We start from the raw sequence: 20,987 nt of genomic DNA, 5'->3' as shown, positions 1-20,987 counted from the left end.
TGTTTATTTATCAGCCTCATTTCCTTGCAATGATCTCTAGCACCTGGGAAGTCGTCAGGGTCACATGCCTTTCCATAGAGATAATGCTACTTGTTCACAATAATGAGCTATATATCTTCATTTCTCATCTCGTGTATGTGTGTGTGTGTGTGTGTGTGTGTGTGTGTGTGTGTGTGTATATATATATATATATATGTATATATATATATATATATATATATATATTCGATTACATCCCTTTCATTTTGGATTCATGTTTAAATTTGCATATATATATATACATGTATGCATATATGCAAATTTAAACATGAAATGTAAACATGTATCCAAAATTAAAGGGGTGTAATTGAATGTGTATTGAAAAATGTCTACTTTTACAAAAATGTTTGTTGCTATTAGAAATTGTATTACTATTTTATTTTTATTTTTTTTCTCATCTTGTCATAGAGAAAGTAGGGAAGGCTTGAGAAGAAAACCCCTGTATCACCCAGGCTATATGCGGGAGCGCTCACCTCACAGAAAAGAGTCTCCATTTTTCCGGGAATCTCCAGTTACTCGAAAAGATTCTCCACACAGTAGATCTGGTTCCAGTGTTAGTGACAGAAGTTATTCTCCAGAAAGGGGCAAAGCATTTCCCTCCCAGCAACAAAGAAGTATGAGTTTTGTTCTTTTATTTTAAATTACCTTAAACAAATGCCTTTCTAATGTACTTTGTGTTTCAATTCCTCACCATTTTTAAGGTCTCTGCTGCTGTCAGTGAATGAAAACATTCTTTACATTATAAGGGTGAAACCTGGATATACCCAAGGGTACATGGTGTGTGTTTCTGACATAACTATGTCTGCAATCACTTTTTCAAGTTTTTTTTTAAAGAAAGTTTTGGGATTTGCTGCATACCCTGAAAACAACAGTTGCATTGTGTGGACAGAATTTTCTTTACAACATGGATACATCAGCAGCACAAATCCCACTCAAGTCCTTAGGGTGTTTCTACAATGTATTATTGTAGACAACAGCTATCAGCCCGGAGTCAAGTCTGTATCATTTACAGAGGCGCTAAGGCTTCGTTCACATCTGCGTCAGGGCTCCGTTCTGGCGTTCTATCGGAGCTTTCCGTCAGAACAGAACCCTGACTGAGACAAACGGAAACAATAAGTTTCCAACACCATTGATTTCAATGTTGACAAATGGTTTCCGCTTGTCTCCGTTGTGAATATTGTAAGTCGACTACGCTATTCATTCTGTCAAAACAACGGAACCCTTGCACAACTGACACAAACGGAAGCCATTTGCATCGGATTCGTCACCATTGAAATCAATGTTGATGGGGTTTCAGTCAGGGTTCCGTTCTGACGAAAAGCTCAGACAGAATGCCAGAACCGAGCCCTGACACAGATGTGAACGAAGCCTAATTAATACATTATGTTGGCATGATGTGCCAGTATCTCTCCGCGATGCAAGATGTGTTCGATTCATCAACAGTGGGACATTTCCGCCCTGAACATTTAATTGGGGAGATTTATCAGAACTGGTGTAAGAAGTGCAGCGGTTGCCCATAGCAACCAATCAGAGTGCTCATTACATTTTTCAAGAGACCTTAGAAAAATGAGAGCAGGAATCTGGTTGCTATGGATCACTCCTCCACTTTTCCCTTGCACTAGTTTTGATAAACCTCATCCTATGGCTGGGCGTTTATGACCTGAATCAAAATCACGATTAATTGAATATATAACCTCTATTACGATTAATGTACGATTATTTAGACCACCCCTTTTGCATACCACACCCCTATTTTCATGCTACGTCATTGAACTAATATTTATCCCCTGAGCCTGCTCTAAAATACTGTATATAATATACCCCCTGATACCTCTCCTACAACGGTATATTGCCCCCATAGTGCTCCCCACACAGTATAATACCCCATAGCTGCCCTCCACACAATATAATGCCCTATAGCTACCCTCCACACAGTATAATGCCCCCCATAACTGCCCTCCACATGGTATAATACCCCCATAGCTGCCCTCTACACAGTATAATGCCCCCATAGCTGCCCTCTACACAGTATAATGCCCCCATAGCTGCCTCTACACAGTATAATGCCCCCATAGCAGCCTTTACACAGTATAATGCCCCCATAGTTGCCTCTACACAGTATAATGCCCCTATAACTGACCCCCACACAGTATACTGCCCTCCATACAGTATAATACCCCCATAACTGCCCCTATAGCTGCCCTCCACACAGTATAATGCCCCCACACAGCCCCAATAGTGCCTGTTAAAATACATACTCACCTTACCCCATTCCAACTACACGTGGAGGAGATGCCCGTTTGTGCCGAGCCGTGAGCGTCCGGCGATACATAGTGAGTGGTAGAGCAGGGACCTTAAAGAGGCTCTGTCACCAGATTTTGCAACCCCTATCTGCTATTGCAGCAGATAGGCGCTGCAATGTAGATTACAGTAACGTTTTTATTTTTAAAAAACGAGCATTTTTGGCCAAGTTATGACCATTTTCGTATTTATGCAAATGAGGCTTGCAAAAGTACAACTGGGCGTGTTGAAAAGTAAAAGTACAACTGGGCGTGTATTATGTGCGTACATCGGGGCGTGTTTACTACTTTTACTAGCTGGGCTTTCTGAAGAGAAGTATCATCCACTTCTCTTCAGAACGCCCAGCTTCTGGCAGTGCAGATCTGTGACGTCACTCACAGGTCCTGCATCGTGTCGGCACCAGAGGCTACAGATGATTCTGCAGCAGCATCGGCGTTTGCAGGTAAGTCGATGTAGCTACTTACCTGCAAACGCTGATGCTGCTGCAGAATCAACTGTAGCCTCTGGTGCCGACACGATGCAGGACCTGTGAGTGACGTCACAGATCTGCACTGCCAGAAGCTGGGCGTTCTGAAGAGAAGTGGAAGATACTTCTCTTCAGAAAGCCCAGCTAGTAAAAGTAGTAAACACGCCCCGATGTACGCACATAATACACGCCCAGTTGTACTTTTACTTTTCAACACGCCCAGTTGTACTTTTGCAAGCCTCATTTGCATAAATACGAAAATGGTCATAACTTGGCCAAAAATGCTCGTTTTTTAAAAATAAAAACGTTACTGTAATCTACATTGCAGCGCCTATCTGCTGCAATAGCAGATAGGGGTTGCACAATCTGGTGACAGAGCCTCTTTAAAGAGGCTCTGTCACCACATTATAAGTACCATATCTCTTAAATAATGTGATCGGCGCTGTAATGTAGATCACTGCAGTGTTTTTTATTTCGAAAAATCAATTTTGACGGAGTTATGACCTATTTTAGATTTATGTTAATTACATTCTTAATAGACAGCTGGGCGTGTTTTTACTTTTTGACCAAGTGGGCATTGGGGAGAGAAGTGTATGACACTGACCAATCAGTGACTAATCAGCGTCATACACTTCTCTCCATTCATGTAATCAGCACATAGTGATCCTGCATTGTTCACTATGTGCTGTCATTTACTCAGACATTAACGTTACTCAAGTGTCCTGACAGTGAATATACATCACCTCCAGCCAGGACGGGATGTCTATTCACGATCCCGACACTTTAGTAACGTTTGTGTGGGACTTACAGCACAGCACATCGAGATCACGTTGTGCTGTCATTCATAGCGTGATCTCGCGAGATCATACTTGCTGTCATTAAGTCTCACACAAACGTTACCGAAGTGTCGGGATTGTGAATAGACATCCCGTCCTGGCTGGAAACTATGTCTATTCACTCTCAAGACGCTTCAGTAACGTTAATGTCTGAGTAAATGACAGCACATCATGATCTCGTAAGATCACGATGTCTGAGTATGTACTGGAGAGAAGTGTATGACGCTGATTGGTCAGCGTTATACACTTCTCTTTACAACGCCCACTTGGTCAAAAAGTAAAACACGCCCAGTTGTCTATTAAGAAAGTCATTAGCATAAATCTAAAATAGGTCATAACTCCGTAAAAATTTATAGTTTTTCTGAATAAAAACCACTACTGTCATTTACATTACAGCGCCGATCACATTATGTACAAGATAGGGCATTTATAATGTGGTGACAGAGCCTCTTTAATTGCGCTGAATTTCGGTTTCGGGTTGTTGTTGTTGTTGTTTTTTTCGATTTATTGTCCAGCCCTACCTCATCCCCATTGTTTGGTATATAATTGTATTGCATTTTAATTTGAGATGGAGGAAAATATGTAGAAAATATGAAAAGAAAAATAATACTTTACAGAAGGTTACATTTTGTATTTAGTGACCGTGCAGGACATTTGCTGTGGTGAAGTATCACCTTCTAATCTGTTTAACCCCTTAACGACCAAGGACGAAAATGTATGTCATGGTCGGCTGCTAGTTCCCGCACCATGACGTACATTTTTGTCCGCATTTCAAACTGTCACTCTGTGTAAACACAGAGTGACAGACCCGCGCTGACAGTTGTCCCCGACAGCTGAGACATCAGTCTTGCCGGACAGCGGACCATCGCCGCTGATTTCGGCAGTTAACCCCTTAAGTGCGGCGACGGATTGCCGTCGCCGCATTTAAGTGGTTTGAAGCACATCAGCAGCCCCCACGAAGTGATCGTGGGGGCTACCGATGCTTGTCACGGCAATCGGAGGTCAGATAATGACCTCCGGGTTGCCATGCACGGAAGCCTCGGAGGAACAGCCACTTCCTGTCAGTGTGACAGTCACGTCACAATGACAGTTAGAGTACATTACACTACGTGTGTAGTGTAATGTACTCTAGCAGCGATCAAAGCTGCAAGACTAAGTGTCCCCTAGTGGGACAAGTTAAAAAAGTAATAAAAATGTTTTAAAAAAAGTGTAAAAATAAAAGTTATAAGTTCTATAAACACTAAATGCTTTTTTTCCTATAATAAGACTTTTATTCTAGAAAAAAAATGAACACGTTAAAAAAGTACACATATCTGGTATCACCGCGTTCGTAACGAACCCAACTATAAAACTATAATGTTATTTTTCCCGCACGATGAACACCCCAAAAAAAATCAATAAAAAACTACGACAGAATCGCAATTTTTTGGGTCACCACCGCTCCCTAAATAAAGAATAAAAAGTGATCAAAAAGTCGCATGTACCCGAAAATAGTACCAATAAAAACTTCTATCCGTCCCGCAAAAAACAAGCCCTTACACAGCTTTTTTGACTAAAAAATTAAAAAATTACAGCTCTCAGAATATGGTGACACAATTTTTTTTTTTATATAAATAAGTCATTTTATTGCGCAAACGCTAAAAAAAGGACCAAACCTATATACATATGGTATCGCCGTAATCGTACCAACCCGCAGAATAAATAAAAAATGTCATTTATTGCGTACGGTGAGCGCCGCAAAAAAAAACCTAAAAAAACGGTGTCAGAATTCCTGTTTTTTGCTCAGGATTGCAAAAAAATTGAATAAAAAGTGATCAAAAAAAAAATCGCATGTACCCCAAAATGGTACCAATGAAAACTACAGATTGTCCCGCAACAAATAAGCCTTCACACCACTCTATTGATGGAAAAATAAAAAAGTTATGGCTCTTGGAAAGCGGGGAGTGAAAATCTAAAATATGAAAGCAAAAAATGGATCAGTCCTGAAAGGGTTAATTCATTTCTAATGAAAAAACGTATGACCACATGTGGGGTATTTCCGTACTCGGGAGAAATTGCTTTATAAAAAAATGGTTGTTTTTTTCCTCCTTTATCCCTTGTGAAAATGAGAAAATGCAACATTTTAGTGGAAAAAATTTTGATATTAATTTTCGCGCCCTAATTCTAATAAACTCTGCAAAAGACCCGTGGGGTCTAAATGCTCACTATACCCCTAGAAAAATTCCTTGAAGGTTTTTCCAAAATGGGGTAACTTTTGGTGGGTTTCCACTGTTTTGTTCCCTCCAGTGCATTGCAAATGCGACATGGCACCGAAAACCATTCCAGCAAAATCATAAATCCAAATGGCGCTCCTTCCCTTCTGAGCCCTGCTGTGGGTCCAAACAGCAGTTTATTACCACATATGGGGTATTGTCGTAATCGGGAGACATTGCTTTACAAATGTTGGGGTGCATTTTCTTCGTTATTCCTTGTAAATAATAAAAATTTCTATGTTGTTTCAGAAAAAAAGTACATTTTAATTCTTACAGACTAATTTCAATATATTTAGCGAAAAACCTGTGTGGTCAAAATGCTAACTATACCCCTAGATAAATACCTTAAGGGGTCTAGTTTTCGAAATGGGGTCGTTTATGGGGAGTTTCTATCATTCTGGCAGCTCAAAGCTTCTCCAAATGTACAGTGGGGCCTAAAACATTTTCAAGCAAAATATGAGTCCTGAAAGCCTCCGGGTGTTCCCTTCCTTTGGGGCCCTGCCGTGTGTCCAAACAACGCATTAGGGCCACAATGTGGGTATTTTTGAAAACAGGAGAAAGAGGGTGATAGATTTTGGGGTGTGTTTCTTCATTTTCATGGTCGCTTTACAAAGAAATCGGTCTTCAAACAAATACTTTTATGAAAAAAGTGAAATTATTATTTTTTTCACCTGATATGCATTAAATTTAGCAAAGAACTGTGGGGTCAAAATAATTACTATACCCCTAAATAAATACCTTATGTGGTCTAGTTTTCTAAATGGGGTCGTTTATGGAGAGTTTCTATCGTTCTGGCAGCTCAAAGCCTCTCCAAATGTACAGTGGGGCCTAAAACATTTTCAAGCAAAATATGAGTCCTGAAAGCCTCCGGGTGCTCCCTTCATTTTGGGTCCTGCCGTGTGTCCAGGCAGCGCATTAGGGTCACAATGGGGGCATTTTTGAAAACAGGAGAAAGAGGGTGATAGATTTTGTGGTGTGTTTCTTCATTCTCATGGTCGCTTTACAAAGAAATTGGTCTTCAAACTGATACTTTTATGAAAAAAAGTGAAATTATTTTTTTTTTCACCTGCTATGTATTAAATTTAGCAAAAAACTGTGGGGTCAAAATACTTACTATACCCTTAGGTAAATACCTTAAGGGGTCTAGTTTTCTAAATGGGGTCATTTGTGGGGGTTTCCATCACTCTGAGACCTATGAGCCTCTGAAAACCTGGCTTGGTGCCGGAAAACAAAATGTACTTAAAAATGTATTAAATTATTATTCAATTTGTAAGTCCTCTAAATTGCTGAAAATTTATTTTATTTTTTCAAAAGTGCTGCCAAAATGGAGTAAAGAGATAGAAATATATATTTAATTAAAAAAATTGTACAGTGTGTGTGTACATATGTGACATATTGCAGTTAAAAATAGGGGAAAATGGTAATTTTTACAAAATTTCTTCCATTTTTCTATTTTTTAATTAATTTCCGCAAATCATATCAGTCTACTTTTACCACTAAAATAAAGTACAACATGTGACGAAAAAACAATGTCAGAATTACTTGGATATTCAAAACTTTCACAGAGTTATTCTCTGATAAAGTCAGACATACCAGATTTGACAAATCTGGCTTGGTCATTAAGGTACAAACATGCCCGGTCATTAAGGGGTTAAGCCGAGTGTTTGCACATCATTGCTTAGAGCTCAGTTCTGGATCCCTTAGGTCAATAGATACCAGATAGAAAACTTGAGTAGAAAAGGCTACTTTAAACAAAGAAACATGTTTAGAACCCCCCATGCATTGACTGACATCCCTCACTGCTACATGGAATGAAAAGACATAGACATAACGATTAAAGGCTTTTACCATCATGAGAGTCTATGGTATTAAACACAACAGGTCTGACCTATCGAAATCTACTCCATTGGTCAGAACACTTCTTGTTCTTGCGTCTTCATTTCCCTCGGTTATTAGGACTCTGGTTGTAGACCTAAAATATGGCGTGAAATATCTTCTTGTGTATGCCTCTTTCTCAACAAGCCTTTTGATTGCAAAATATTGGATCACTCGTCGGTGGAAATTCTTTTACGTTTGTGGCTAACTTTAGATAACTATACAGTTACTATACAGATTCTACTCTCCTAATAGGGTTTCCATTCCAATCACTCTTTACATACTAGTGTCTTAGAAATGATAGTGATTTTGATCTGGAAAATTCCACTCCACTTTTGATCATTTACATGTAGCGATTTTTTTCTATGATTCAGTATTCTCTGTTGGATCATAGTGATCGCTATATATTTCTGAGAAGAAGTAGTGTTTGGAAATGAAAAATCAAACCACAATAATAATATGTCATAAAATACTGAAAAAAGAGTAATTTTTCTAATGTTTGCATGGTCGCATTTATTAATTGAAAATCTTAACAATCAATAATTTTGCCCATTCAGTTAAAACTGTCCTTTGAATGAAGTAAATTAAAGGCAGGGATCTATAAAAAAATAAATAAATTGTACAGCATGTAAACACTATATGTACATACTGTACACTGTCACAATCCGCTGTCCATAGCATTCTAGCACTGCATGGTTGGTGGGGAGACAGATGTCATTTTTTTAATACGTGTACTATATGGCCAAAATTACGTGGACACCTGACCCTTACACCTATATGAACTTGTTGGACATCCCATTCCAAAACCATGAGCGTTAATATGGAGTATGGCCGCTCTTTGCAGGGTATAACAGCCTCCACTCCTCTGAAAAGTCTTTCCATTCGATTTTGGAGTGTGTTTATGGGAATTTGTGCCCAGACAGACAAAAGAGCATTTGTGAGGTCAGATGCTGATGTTGGACAAGAAGGTCTGGCTTGCAAGTCATCCCAAAGGTGTTCAATGGGGTTGAGGTCAGGGCTCTGTGCAGATCACTTGCTTTCCTTCACCCAAAACTCACCCAACCATGTCTTTATGGACCTTTCTTTGTGCACTGGGGCACAGTCATGCCGGAACAGAAAAGGGCCGAACCCCAAACTCTTCCCACAAAATTAGTAGCATACAATTGTCCAAAATGTCTTGATATGTTAATACATTAACCCCTTTAGGACACAGCCTGTTTTGGCCTTGTGGACACAGATGATTTTTTCAAATCTGACATGTGTCACTTTATGTGGTAATAACTCGAACGCTTTTACCTATCCAAGCGATTCTGAGATTGTTTTCTTGTGACATATTGTACTTTAGGTTAGTGAAAAAATTTGGTCGATAAATTCAATATTTATTTGTGAAAAACTTAAAATTTTAGCAAAAATTTGCATTTTTCTAAATTTAAATGTATTTGCTTGTAAAACAGATAGTAATACCACACAAAATAGTTACTAGTTAACATCCCCCATATGTCTACTTTATGTTTGCATCATTTTTTTTCACGTACTCTTATTTTTCTAGGACGTTACGAGGCTTAGAACTTTAGCAGCAATTTCTCATATTTTCAATAAAATTTCAATAGGCCATTTTTTCACGGACCAGTTCAGTTCTGAAGTGGCTTTGAGGGCCCTATATATTAGAAAGTCCCCATAAATCACCCCATTTTGAAAACTGCACCCCTCAAGGTATTCAAAACCACATTCAGAAAGTATTTTAACCATTTAGGCGTTTCACAGGAATTAAGGCAACGTAGAGGTGAAATTTACAAATTTCATTTTTTTTTTGCCAAAATTCATTTGTAATAAAAAAAAATCTGTAACACAGAAGATTTTACCAGAGAAACGCAACTCAATATTTATTGCCCAGATACTGCAGATTTTAGAAATATCCAACATGTGGCCCTAGTGTCCTAATGGACTGAAACACAGGCCGCAGAAGCAAAGGAGCACCTAGAGGATTTTGGGGCCTCCTTTTTTTAGGAATATATTTTTGGCACCATGTCAGGTTTGAGGAGGTCTTGTGGTACCTAAACAGTCGAAACCCCCAAAAAGTGACCCCATTTTGAAAACTACACCCCTCAAGGCATTTTTCTAGGGGTATACTTAGCATTTTGACCCCACAGTTTTTTTGCAGAATTTAGTGGAATTAGTCTGTGAAGATGAAAATCACCTATTTTTCTGTGGAAACATAGAATTTTTTCATTTTTACAAGGAATAAAGGAGAAAAAGCCGCCCAACATTTGTAAAGCAATTTCTCCCGATTACGGCAATACCCCATATGTGGTCGTAAACTGATGTTTGGACCCACAGCAGGGCTCAGGAGGGAACGAGGGCCTTTTGGATTTTGGAGCGCAGATTTTGCTGGATTGGTTTTCAGTGCCATGTCGGGTTTGCAATGCCCCGGAGGGACCAAAACAGTGGAAACCCCCCAAAAGTGACCCTATTTTGGAATCTACACCCCTCAAGGAATTTTTCTAGGGGTATAGTGAGCATTTTGGCCCCTCAGGATCTTTTTTAGAGCTAAGGTGACCAAAAAACTGCGATTTTGGCGCTTTAAATTATTTATTTATTACAGCGTTCACCGTGCGCAATAAATTACGTTTTAATTTATTCTGCCGGTCGGTACGATTACGCCGATACCATATGTGTATAGTTTTTTTACGTTTTGCAGCGTTTGCACAATAAAATGAAGTTTCTATAAAATTATTTATTTTCTGAGACACGCTATTCTGAGCCGTAACTTTTTTATTTTTTCGTCAAAAAAGCTGTGGGAGGTCTTGTTTTTTGCGGGACGGGTTGTAGTTTTTATTGGTACCATTTTGGGTTAAATGTGACTTTTTGATCACTTTTTATTCTATATCTTGAGAGGGGTGGTGACCAAAAAATAGCGATGCTGACAGTTTTCCGTTTATTTTGTTTGCGGCGTTCACCGTGCGGAAAAATTAACATTATAGTTTCATAGTTTGGGTCGTTACGAACACAGTGATACCAAATATGTGTATTTTTTTTTAACGTTTTCGTTTTTTCCCTATAATAAATGACTTATTATAGGAAAACAAAACCTTTTATTTTTACACTTTTATAAAACATTTTTATTAACTTTTCTTTTACTTTTTACGCTTTCATTTTTTGACCTGCAGCTCTGATCGCTGCTAGAATACATTACACTACCTACGTAGTGTAACGTATTCCAACTGTCAGTGTGACGTCACAGTCACTCTGACAGTTGGTCTACGAGGATCAGCAGAGGCTGATCCTCATCGGCTGACATACATGGCAGACTTGGGGGCCGTTGTCTGGCCCCCGGGTGCCATCACAAGCATCAGAAGCCCCCACGATTGCATGGGGGCTGCTGATGCGCTACAAACCCGCTACATGCGGAGATCGCAATCGAGCCCCGCATGTAACGGGTTAATTGCCTAAATCAGCTGCGATGAGCCGCTAATCGGCAACACTGGAGTGTCAGCTGTCGGGGACAGCTGATCTCCAAGTTCCCGATGCACACTGTCGCGGACAGTGTGCCATCGGGAACGACACAGTGACTTCCTGTCACTCTGACAGGAAGCCTATCAGGACCAGCCGAAGGTTGGTCCTGATGGGCTACCGTCCATGGCAGACCCGGAAGCCATTGTTTGGCTTCCGTTTGCCATAGTAACTATCGGCAAACCCCGCAATTTCGGACCGGGGTCTGCCGATATGTTAGAAACCCCCAAAATTCGGCGATTGCACCCGATCGCCGAATTTAAGGGGTTAATTCGCCTAAATCAGCGGCAAAGGACCACTGGCCGGCAAGAGGGGAGTGTCAGCTGTCGGTGACAGCTGACCTCCCCGTTCCCGGTGCACACTGTCGCCGACAGTGTGCAACGGGAAAAACTCAGTAACTATACGTCCTCGTGCGGTAAGTAACCTCCCGCAACGACGGACAGTTACGTCCTGGTGCGGGTAGGGGTTAAGATTTGCCTTCATTGGAACGAAGGAGCCTAGGCCAAACCCTGAAAAACAACTCCATAGTATTATCCCTCCTCCTACAAACTATGCATTCCGAGAGGTAGCATTCTCCTGGCATCCTCCAGACTTCCATCAGACTGACAGATATTGAAATGGAATTCATCACTCCAGAGAACACGTTTCACTGCTCTCCAGTTGCGGCGTGCTTTACACCACCATAACCAACGCTTGGCATTGCACATTGTGATCTTAGACTTGTATGCAGCTGCTGGACCATGGAAACCCATTTCATAAGCTGCTAACGCACGGTTCTTGTGATGATCGCATTTCCACAGGTAGTTTAAAACTCTGCAGTGAGTAATGCAACAGAATAGGTGATTTTTACGCGCCATGGGCTTGTCTTGGAGGTTGAGCTGTTTTTATTTCTCGATGCTTCTACTTCACAATAATAGCACTTACGTTTGACTGGGGCAGATCAGAAATTCCACAAACTGACTTTTGGCAAAGGTGGCATCTTATGACCGTGCCACGTTTAAAGTCACTGAGCTTTTCAGTATGAGCCAAACTACTAGCAATGTTTGTCTATAGAGAGAGCAAGGCTGTGTGCTGTGATTTTACGCACCTGTTTGCAACAGGTGTGACTGCACGCAATGGGTGAGCTCAATAATGAGGGTGTACACATACATTTGGTTATAAAGTATATATTGATAAGTCTTGGGCCCCATGCACAGGACCGTAGATCTCATCAGTAATTACGGAGTAAATTGCCGACCCATTCATTTCTATTGGCCACGGACACCTTTCCGTATATTTACGGATGTGTATTTGGCCCGTTGAAATGATCCGCAAAATATAGAACATGTCCTAATATTGTCTGCAATTGCAGCACGGACTTGCCCAACGGACTTGCCCGTAGAAGTCTATTGTCGCTTCCACAATTGCGGACGGCTACGAATATGTATCCGTAGACGTCGGATCCGTATTTGTGGACCGTGAAAACCCTTATAGTCGTGTGCATGAGGCCTAAGGTCTGTGTGAGCCTTCAGCCTCTGGATGTAAACAATTATATTTCTACTCGCTGACCGCACGAAAGGCTCTTTAAAATGATCTTTAACCCTAAATATATATTTAAAAGGTACATCAATTTCATTATGTAGTGACAAAGTTTTATGTACATGAAACTGGGCAACACCTTAAAGAAACCCAAAATCCAGTCTGTGGGTTTTTTTTCATTAAAACGGTAGAAGACTATGATTTGTAGTAACTAAGCTGGCCATATATTAGTTGTTTCCGACAGCCGTTGTTCAAACAACTGGTCAATTATTTTTTTTTACAAGTATCTGCTTTGGATCGGCGTCTGTCACGCTCGTTCGTGTCACGAAAAGACGCCAACGGTCTGCAGAAAATGGTCTAAATCAGCCTTTTTGCCCGTCCAGCTTTACTGTATATAAAATATTGTGATGTTATAATATATATAATGTGGCTTTGTGTTTATCTCTCAGGTAAGGAGAGGCCTGGCACGCATGCTCTAAGATCATCTAAAGATCCTTCTCCATCAAGCTCGGTAGGCATTCCTCCGGCAAAGGTATGTTTTTTTTCTGCACAGTTTTTCCAATGGGGTATTTTACCCAGTTCTTATTGGGTTTTCCCAACCATGAAAAGCTGAATATAGGTGTGATAGCTTGATGTATACAAATGGCTGCATTAGATTACATTTAATGTACTTCTATTTATAATGTTTAGCTTGGGTATTCTCTATATTTATATAGTCATTTTGTATTAAGCTGATTTGAGTAACTTATATACATAATTCTATCAATAATGAGGAATAAGCATATTGGCTTGAAATGACTGGTTTTTGTTAAGTGTATAAATGACATTCTTGTAAATGTACATTCCAGACTATTTACATTCATTTTCCTATTCACTATTTTATACTGATAATACAAATGAGCCCAGGCCGGTTACATGAGCAATGTACTATAAGAATATATGCCCTCTCCGCTACAACTGCCTATACTATAAGGTAGCAGTTATGTCACCTCTTCCTCTCCGGGACCTAGGTAAGGCGAGCAAACATTCCATCTCTCAGCAGATGTTCCGCAGATGGTAACGGTTGATTGCTCACAAATAGGAAGTCCTTTATCTGTCACATCATAAAGCATTTCATTTGCTGTTTACAGAGTGTAGAAATAGATAAGGCGAGTCGTCTGGTCGACAGTGCTTTTATGGAAGCTGCTTCCAAATGGATTTCTGAGAAAATGGAGAAGGTGTCTGAAAGCAACTTACAAGACGCAACAGAAGAATTTGTAAAAGTACTTTCTTTTTTTAATTGAATTAATTGTTCTCTGACATTTTTAATATTACAGGCATGTTTCATTTTTGGGAATTACTATACGTCAGGGGTTGTGTGCTAGTGGCTTGAAGCTCCTATATAAGTTGCCTCAATATATCATATAATCACATTTTTGGAGTCTCCCATTTACTTTAGTGGAGGGTCATTGCACAAGTGGAGCCATGTCTCCTTCTCCTAGAACAGGGACTGGATTCTCCCATTCTCGGGATCGTGGATCCCAGCGGTTGTACTGCCACCAATTACTTTTTTCTGTGACATTTTATTTTATATAAAATAAAAATATTTGGTAAAAACCCCTTAAAATGTCTCATTTATTTGATTTTTTTTTTGCCATAATAAGTTTTATTATTAAATACATCTCCACAAAAAATAAAATTCACAGAAATGTAATACATTTAAACATAATAAATAACAGACCCACCTGCACTCGGGTACAGGTCATGGGATTTTCAATTGGCTTTACCATCACATGTTTTTTTGTATGAGCTGACTTTGATAAAAGTCTTCTTCGCGCTATGTGAGATGCTTCTTTTACCTCTTGCCTAAATTTTAATTCTTCAAAGGCAGTAACTGTTTTCCCATACCTCTCAACCAGCGTTTCTTTGTTGGGATAATATCCGACTTCTCGTACAATAATTTTTTTTTGTTATATATATATATACAAATAGGGTTCTACCCATTGACTTTCGAATAATGTTATAATAAATTATAAAATCACTCAGTATACACAATACCGGATTGTAGACCAATTGCAGAATCCAAATAACTTCCCTCCAATAATCACCTATTTTAAGATAAGACCGCAATAAAATACAGATATCTGCTACTTCGGCCTGACATTTTGGACATCTGGAGGATTTTCTAACTCCTGTCTTCTTCAATAGACTGGAGAGTACTAAAGTTCATGCATTATGAAAAATTGGATAGTTACATGTGATGGGTTATATGATAGTTTAGGAGCCAATTTATAAAATCTATCCCAATGTATACGCCTATTCCCTAAATCCTCTTCCTATTACCTGCAAGAGATAAAATGAGTTTCTGAGTTGCTAACACTTTTTATATATTTGTGTTATATTAGTGTTTTGTATATCAAATACCTTAAAATTTCTTACACAAAACTGTGATACATTAAAGGAGTTGTCCCAAGATTAACATTTATCACCTATCCACAGGACCTCCACCGCTCACTACAACAGGCCTCCCAAACACCCCATTCCTCATCACTGCACAATCGCTATGAGGAGGGGAATATGAATGGAGCTGGTCTCCGCCAGTCCCATAGTCTTTAAATGGAGCAGCAGGGTGCATTCTCTTCCTCCACTCCATTAAGCTCCTCCTCAGGCCCCATGCACACGACCATGCCCGTACTGACGGCCGTCTGCATTTTCGGTCCGTGCTCCCATACAAAGTATGGGAGCACGGCCTGTAAAACATGGAAAAACGGACATGCTCCATAATTCCCAGCAGAGTTCTACGGCATGGACACCCATCCGTAGCAATACGGAAAGGTGTCCTCGGCCAATAGAACTGAATGGATCCGTAAAACCGCGGACTGTGTTACGGTCGTGTGCATGGGGCCTCACTGTGATCGTGAATCCTGTGAAGAGGTGATAAATGTTAATCTTAGGGCAACCCCCTTAAGTGTTGCATCATAAGCATGTTTGACTTGCGAATATCCTTAACAGTCATATAATTTAACAAAAAGTATTTTTGGTAATTTATAGAATTCTATGAAATTATTATTTTCTAACAGAGGTGAAAACTCAAAAGCCGCTTTGCGGTTTTTTTTTTTTGCTTCATCCCATACCCTGTGTAACAGATCTCTGATTACTAATCCACCTTTCCTTAAAGGCTATGTACACCTTTGAAAAGAAATAATTTTTTGGGATAAATCAATGTTTTATGAGATTTTTAAATTAACTTTAAATAAAACTCTTTTTTACTTTTCAAGGTATAGCTTCTATATATTCTGTATTATTCCGGCAAAGCCGATTCTGTCAGATCAGCTGCACTGACGGCTCCGGTGAAAACTGGTCCTGCGTGTCTGTGACATGCAGGTTCTAGCTAGTATCGATCACATCTAAGTTTATAACTCAGATGTGATCGTTATTAACTGGATCCTATGTGTCAGAGACACGCAGGACCAGCTTTCACCGGAGCCGTCAGTGCAGCTGATCTGACGGAATCGGCTTTGCCGGAATAATACAGAATATATAGAAGCTGTATCTTAAAATTTTACATTTTTTATTAATAAAAGTCATTTTAAAACTTAATTAAAGTCACATTTAAAACATTGATTTATTAAAAATAAATTGTATCTTCTAAGTTGTACATAACTAAAGTAATGTGTAAATATTATTTATTCCCACATGACCCATTCGCTACACCATTCAATCCAAACTTTTACAAACCAAAAATATATAACTGTCCTGCTATGAAATACATAGTATTTTATGTGTAGAGTTACATATCCGAGATATGAGATTTTGCATTGGGGCCCAGAAGCTTCAAGTTTCACCTCTGCACATGTGTGACTACACCCTCAGTATTAGCTGTAGTGGAACTAATGTATTTATATGGTGGGGGTTCTCATAGAGTGAAATTTGTAATATCTGCAATGTAAACATTTAAACAAAAAGTTATGGATGAACTTCTAGACTGTTTTTACACGGTGTGTTTTACTGTGGCAATCACTGCATGCGGTTTTAATGGTAAATGTGTTTTTTAGATGTGACATGTTTCTACTATGGCACATACACACAGGCACATGTATATACTACATACACAAACATATATATATATATACACATACATGTATACATACACTGTATATACAGACACACAGTGACTGGCAAATGTTTTTATTTATGTGTGTATATATATATTTATTTATTTGCAAACAGGCACATATATATATACCGCAGACACATATATACATACATGTAAACATACAGGGAGACACACACACACACACACACACACACACACACATATATATATATATATATATATATATATATATATATATATATATATATATATATAGTGGAAAAAGTTCTGAAATTATTCATCTTGGACTGATTTTGTAACATGACAAAAAACTGTCATTTTACCAGGGGTGTGTAGACAGACAGATAGATAGATTAGATAGATAGATAGATAGATAGATAGATAGATAGATAGATAGATAGATAGATAGATAGATAGATAGATCTATATATATCTATGTGTCTACACACCCCTGGTAAAATGACAAGTTTTTGTCATGTTACAAAATCAGTCCAAGATGAATAATTTCAGAACTTTTTCCACCGTTAATGTCACCTGTAATCTGTACAATTGTATTGAAAACAGACTGAAATGTTTTAGGGTGTAAAAAAAAATTAATAACAAAAATGATGTGGCTGCATAAATATGCACACCATTAAACTAATACTTAGTTGAATTACCCTTTGACTTTATGACAGCATTCAGTCTTTTTGGATAGAAGTCTATCAGCATGGCACATCTTGACTTGGCAATTGTTGCCCACTCTTCCTTGCAAAAGCGCTGCAAATCTGTCAGATTGCGAGGGAATCTCCTGTGTACAGCCTTCTTCAGGTCACCCCACAGATTTTCAATGGGATTCAGGTCTGGGCTCTGGCTGGGCCATTCCAAAACTTTGATGATCTTCTGGTGAAGCCATTCTTTTGTTGATTTGGAGTTATGGTTTGGGTCGTTGTCGTGCTGAAAGGTGAAATTCCTCTTCATCTTCAGCTTTTTAGCAGAGGCCTGCAGATTACGTGCCAATATTGACTGATATTTGGAACTGTTCATAATTCCCTCCACCTTGACTAAAGCCCCAGTTCCAGCTGCAGAAAAACAGCCCCAAAGCAAAATGTTGCCTCCAACATGCTTCACTGTGGGTATGGAGTTCTTTTGGTGATGTGCAGTGTTGGCTTTGCGCCAAACACACCTTTTGGAATTATGGCTAAAAAGTTCAACCGTGGTCTCATCCGACCATACCACGTTTTCCCACATGCTTTTGGCAGACTTGATGTAGGTCTTTGCAAAACATAGCCGGTCTTGGATGTTTTTCTTTGTTAGAAAAGGCTTCCATCTTGCCACCCTACCCCACAGCCCAGACATATGAAGAATACGGGAGATTGTTGTCACATGCACTACACAACCAGTACCTGCCAGAAAGTCGTGCAGCTCCTTTAATGTTACTGTAGGCATCTTGGTAGCCTCCCGGACCAATTTTCGTCTTGTGTTTTTATCAAGTTTTGAGGGACATCCAGTTCTTGGTAATGTCACTGTTGTGCCAAATGTAATCCTCTTCTTGATGACTGTGTTCCATGGTAATGCCTTGGAAATTCTTTGGTACCCTTCACCTGACTGATGCCTTTCAACAATCAGATCCCTTTGATGTGTTGTAAGCTCTTTACGGACCATGGCTTTTGCTGTCACATGCAACAAAGAAAATGTCAGGAAAATCCTAATAGAACAGCTGAACTTTATATGGAGTTACTCAGAATCACTTTAAATAATGCCAGCTGTGTACTGTCTACTGAGTTTTTAAATGTGATTGGCTAATTCTGAACACAACCACATCCCCAATTATAAGAGGGTGTCCACACTTATGCAACCACATTATTCTAGTTTTGTTATTTTTATTTTTCCCCTCTAAATGATTTCAGTTTGTTTTTCAATGGAATTGTACAGATTATGGGTCACATTAAAGGTGGAAAAGTTCTGAAATGATTCATCTTGTACTGATTTTTTGACATGACAAAAACTTGGCATTTTAACAGGGGTGTAGACTTTTTATCCACTGCACATATGCACACATAGACGTGTGTGTGTGTATATATGTGTGTGTGTGTGTATGTATGTATGTATGTGTATGTATATATATATATATATATACATATACATACATGCTTGAAAAAGGTCCCAAGGTGGGACGGAAACGTTGCACTTGCCATGTTGGCACAATAAACCACATTTTTTTCACCTTGATTACCGGAGTGCTGCTGGATTTATTTCTGGGATGTCTACATTGTCTTTGGCTCAAGACTATTAGCTGGCACCCTTTATTATTGGACTATTCTGAAAACCGAGTGCTGCTGTCTCTTTGCTGACACACACACGCACATATATATTTACTACATACACGCACATACATATATATATGTATGTGTGATAGATAAATATATATACACACACACGGCATATATGGACAGTGACATCAGGGGCTTCTTCAGTCCCGTAGTCTTCGGCACTGGGGAAACACCACGAGGTGTGCGTTTAACATATACCTGTGACAGATTCTGTACAGTGGCATCTGTCACACAACTGCTTCCATGTTAAAATAAAACCTTATAAGATAAATGTCTTCATCTTATATTAAAATTAGTTGGATGATCTGAAATATTTGAATGTGATAAATAGAAGAAATTGGGTGAGGGGCAAATAGTTGATCACAGCACTCTATACATTTACACAGCTTCTCCAGAAGGCACATACCCTCTCCAGTGCTGCACAGGGGTGGGCAGTGGGCGAAGCTTCCCCCCTCACTGGTTCCTTGAGCTTTCGCTTCCTCTATTCCTGTTCTGTCTCCAGCCTGTGTGGACAGAAGCAGAGGATACAGGAACAGTTGACGTTTTATTAGCCAGCTTGCAAGAAGCAACAGGCGAACAAATGTAAAAAGTTGACTGCGCTATTGATTCCGCCGAAAAAACTGAAACCTTGCAGAACGAAGACAAACAGAAATAATTAGCAACGGAAGCTTTACTGTTGAAATCATTGGTAATGCAAACGGAAAGCTATGGTTCCCGTTTGGTTTCCGTTCATGGGTTCCCCTGACGGAAAGGTCTGAGGGAACCTGCTGATACATTCCCTTTAAACTGGCCATACACTGTCTCATCAGCACATTTGATAGGTGGGAAATCTTCTGGTTTGGTTGATCTTTGAGTCTAGAAAACGGTTAAGTTTGTCATTTTTTCTAAGTTTCCTCTCTAAATTGCTAAATGTCTTCTATGGGTCAAAAATGACTATATTTAGGGGCATTCTACTTTAGAGAATATATCCTCTTCCACACATATTTGCTACTATTCTAGCCAGTTAGGATGTGGAGATTGAGTTTGATAGTGCTTTGAATCCCAACAAGATTTTTATGACAATGCAGCACCTGACGGACTTTGGGCCTATAACTCCAAGGGATCATATCTTAGCATGAAAGAAGGAAAGTAATAACATTAAATTTGGCTTTTGTACCCATTCAGAATTTACTGAAATGAGAATTATTTCACTAGAAATCTTTCTTAATGCTTACAACATATTCTGTAATATTTATTGGGCAATCGACTCAAAATCACGGTGTATGTGATAAACCCAATTCACTATGTAGCTTATATTTCACTATGGCTATCTTTAATATATGGCTGCAGTAAAAGCTCAGTTGTGGCCAAAATTCCCAAAGCTACAGGAATAGCCATTGTTGCAGCTAAAGCTTTATCTCCATAGGATGACCAGAAAATAGTTCCCAAACTTCTATATTAAAAAAAATGGTGTGGGTTGCGACATGGTTGGTATTTTCCACCATGGATTTTGCAGCAAGTGAACAGCGAATCACAGTTGTAATTTGCAAAGGATGAAATCTGCGGTATAAATCCACCACAATTGTGAAACAGAATGATCATGCTGCAGACTTCAAAATCTGCAACATGCCCTCAAATCAACACCGATTTTTTTTTTTTTCTTCACTACATGTAGATTGGGGTTTAAAATAATTGTATTATTCTGTAAAATGTCACGACAAATCCGCCCAGAACGTCTTTCGCTAATCTTTCATTGTCTGTTGTAAATTGTAACGTGTCAAACGTGCTTATTTAGTAAAATAT

The 20,987-nt window shown here is 39.2% G+C and overlaps 1 protein-coding gene across 3 annotated transcripts in view; it reads left to right on the top strand.

Moving 5' to 3' along the window:
• The window catches only part of PPHLN1 (periphilin 1), a 95,159-nt gene that overhangs the window by 37,775 nt on the left and 36,397 nt on the right, over positions 1 to 20,987 (top strand). For all 3 annotated transcript variants that reach the window (XM_075857049.1, XM_075857047.1, XM_075857048.1), the window contains exons 6-8: positions 448 to 653; positions 13,247 to 13,329; positions 13,928 to 14,059. In XM_075857049.1, coding sequence (XP_075713164.1) covers positions 448 to 653; positions 13,247 to 13,329; positions 13,928 to 14,059 — 421 coding nt within the window. The remainder of the gene's footprint in view (positions 1 to 447; positions 654 to 13,246; positions 13,330 to 13,927; positions 14,060 to 20,987) is intronic.

Source organism: Rhinoderma darwinii, chromosome 3 (assembly GCF_050947455.1).
Source record: "Rhinoderma darwinii isolate aRhiDar2 chromosome 3, aRhiDar2.hap1, whole genome shotgun sequence".
Classification (NCBI taxonomy): Eukaryota; Metazoa; Chordata; class Amphibia; order Anura; family Rhinodermatidae; genus Rhinoderma; species Rhinoderma darwinii.
Note: the sequence above shows the minus strand (reverse complement) of the source record. Positions and strands in the feature narration are given on the sequence as shown.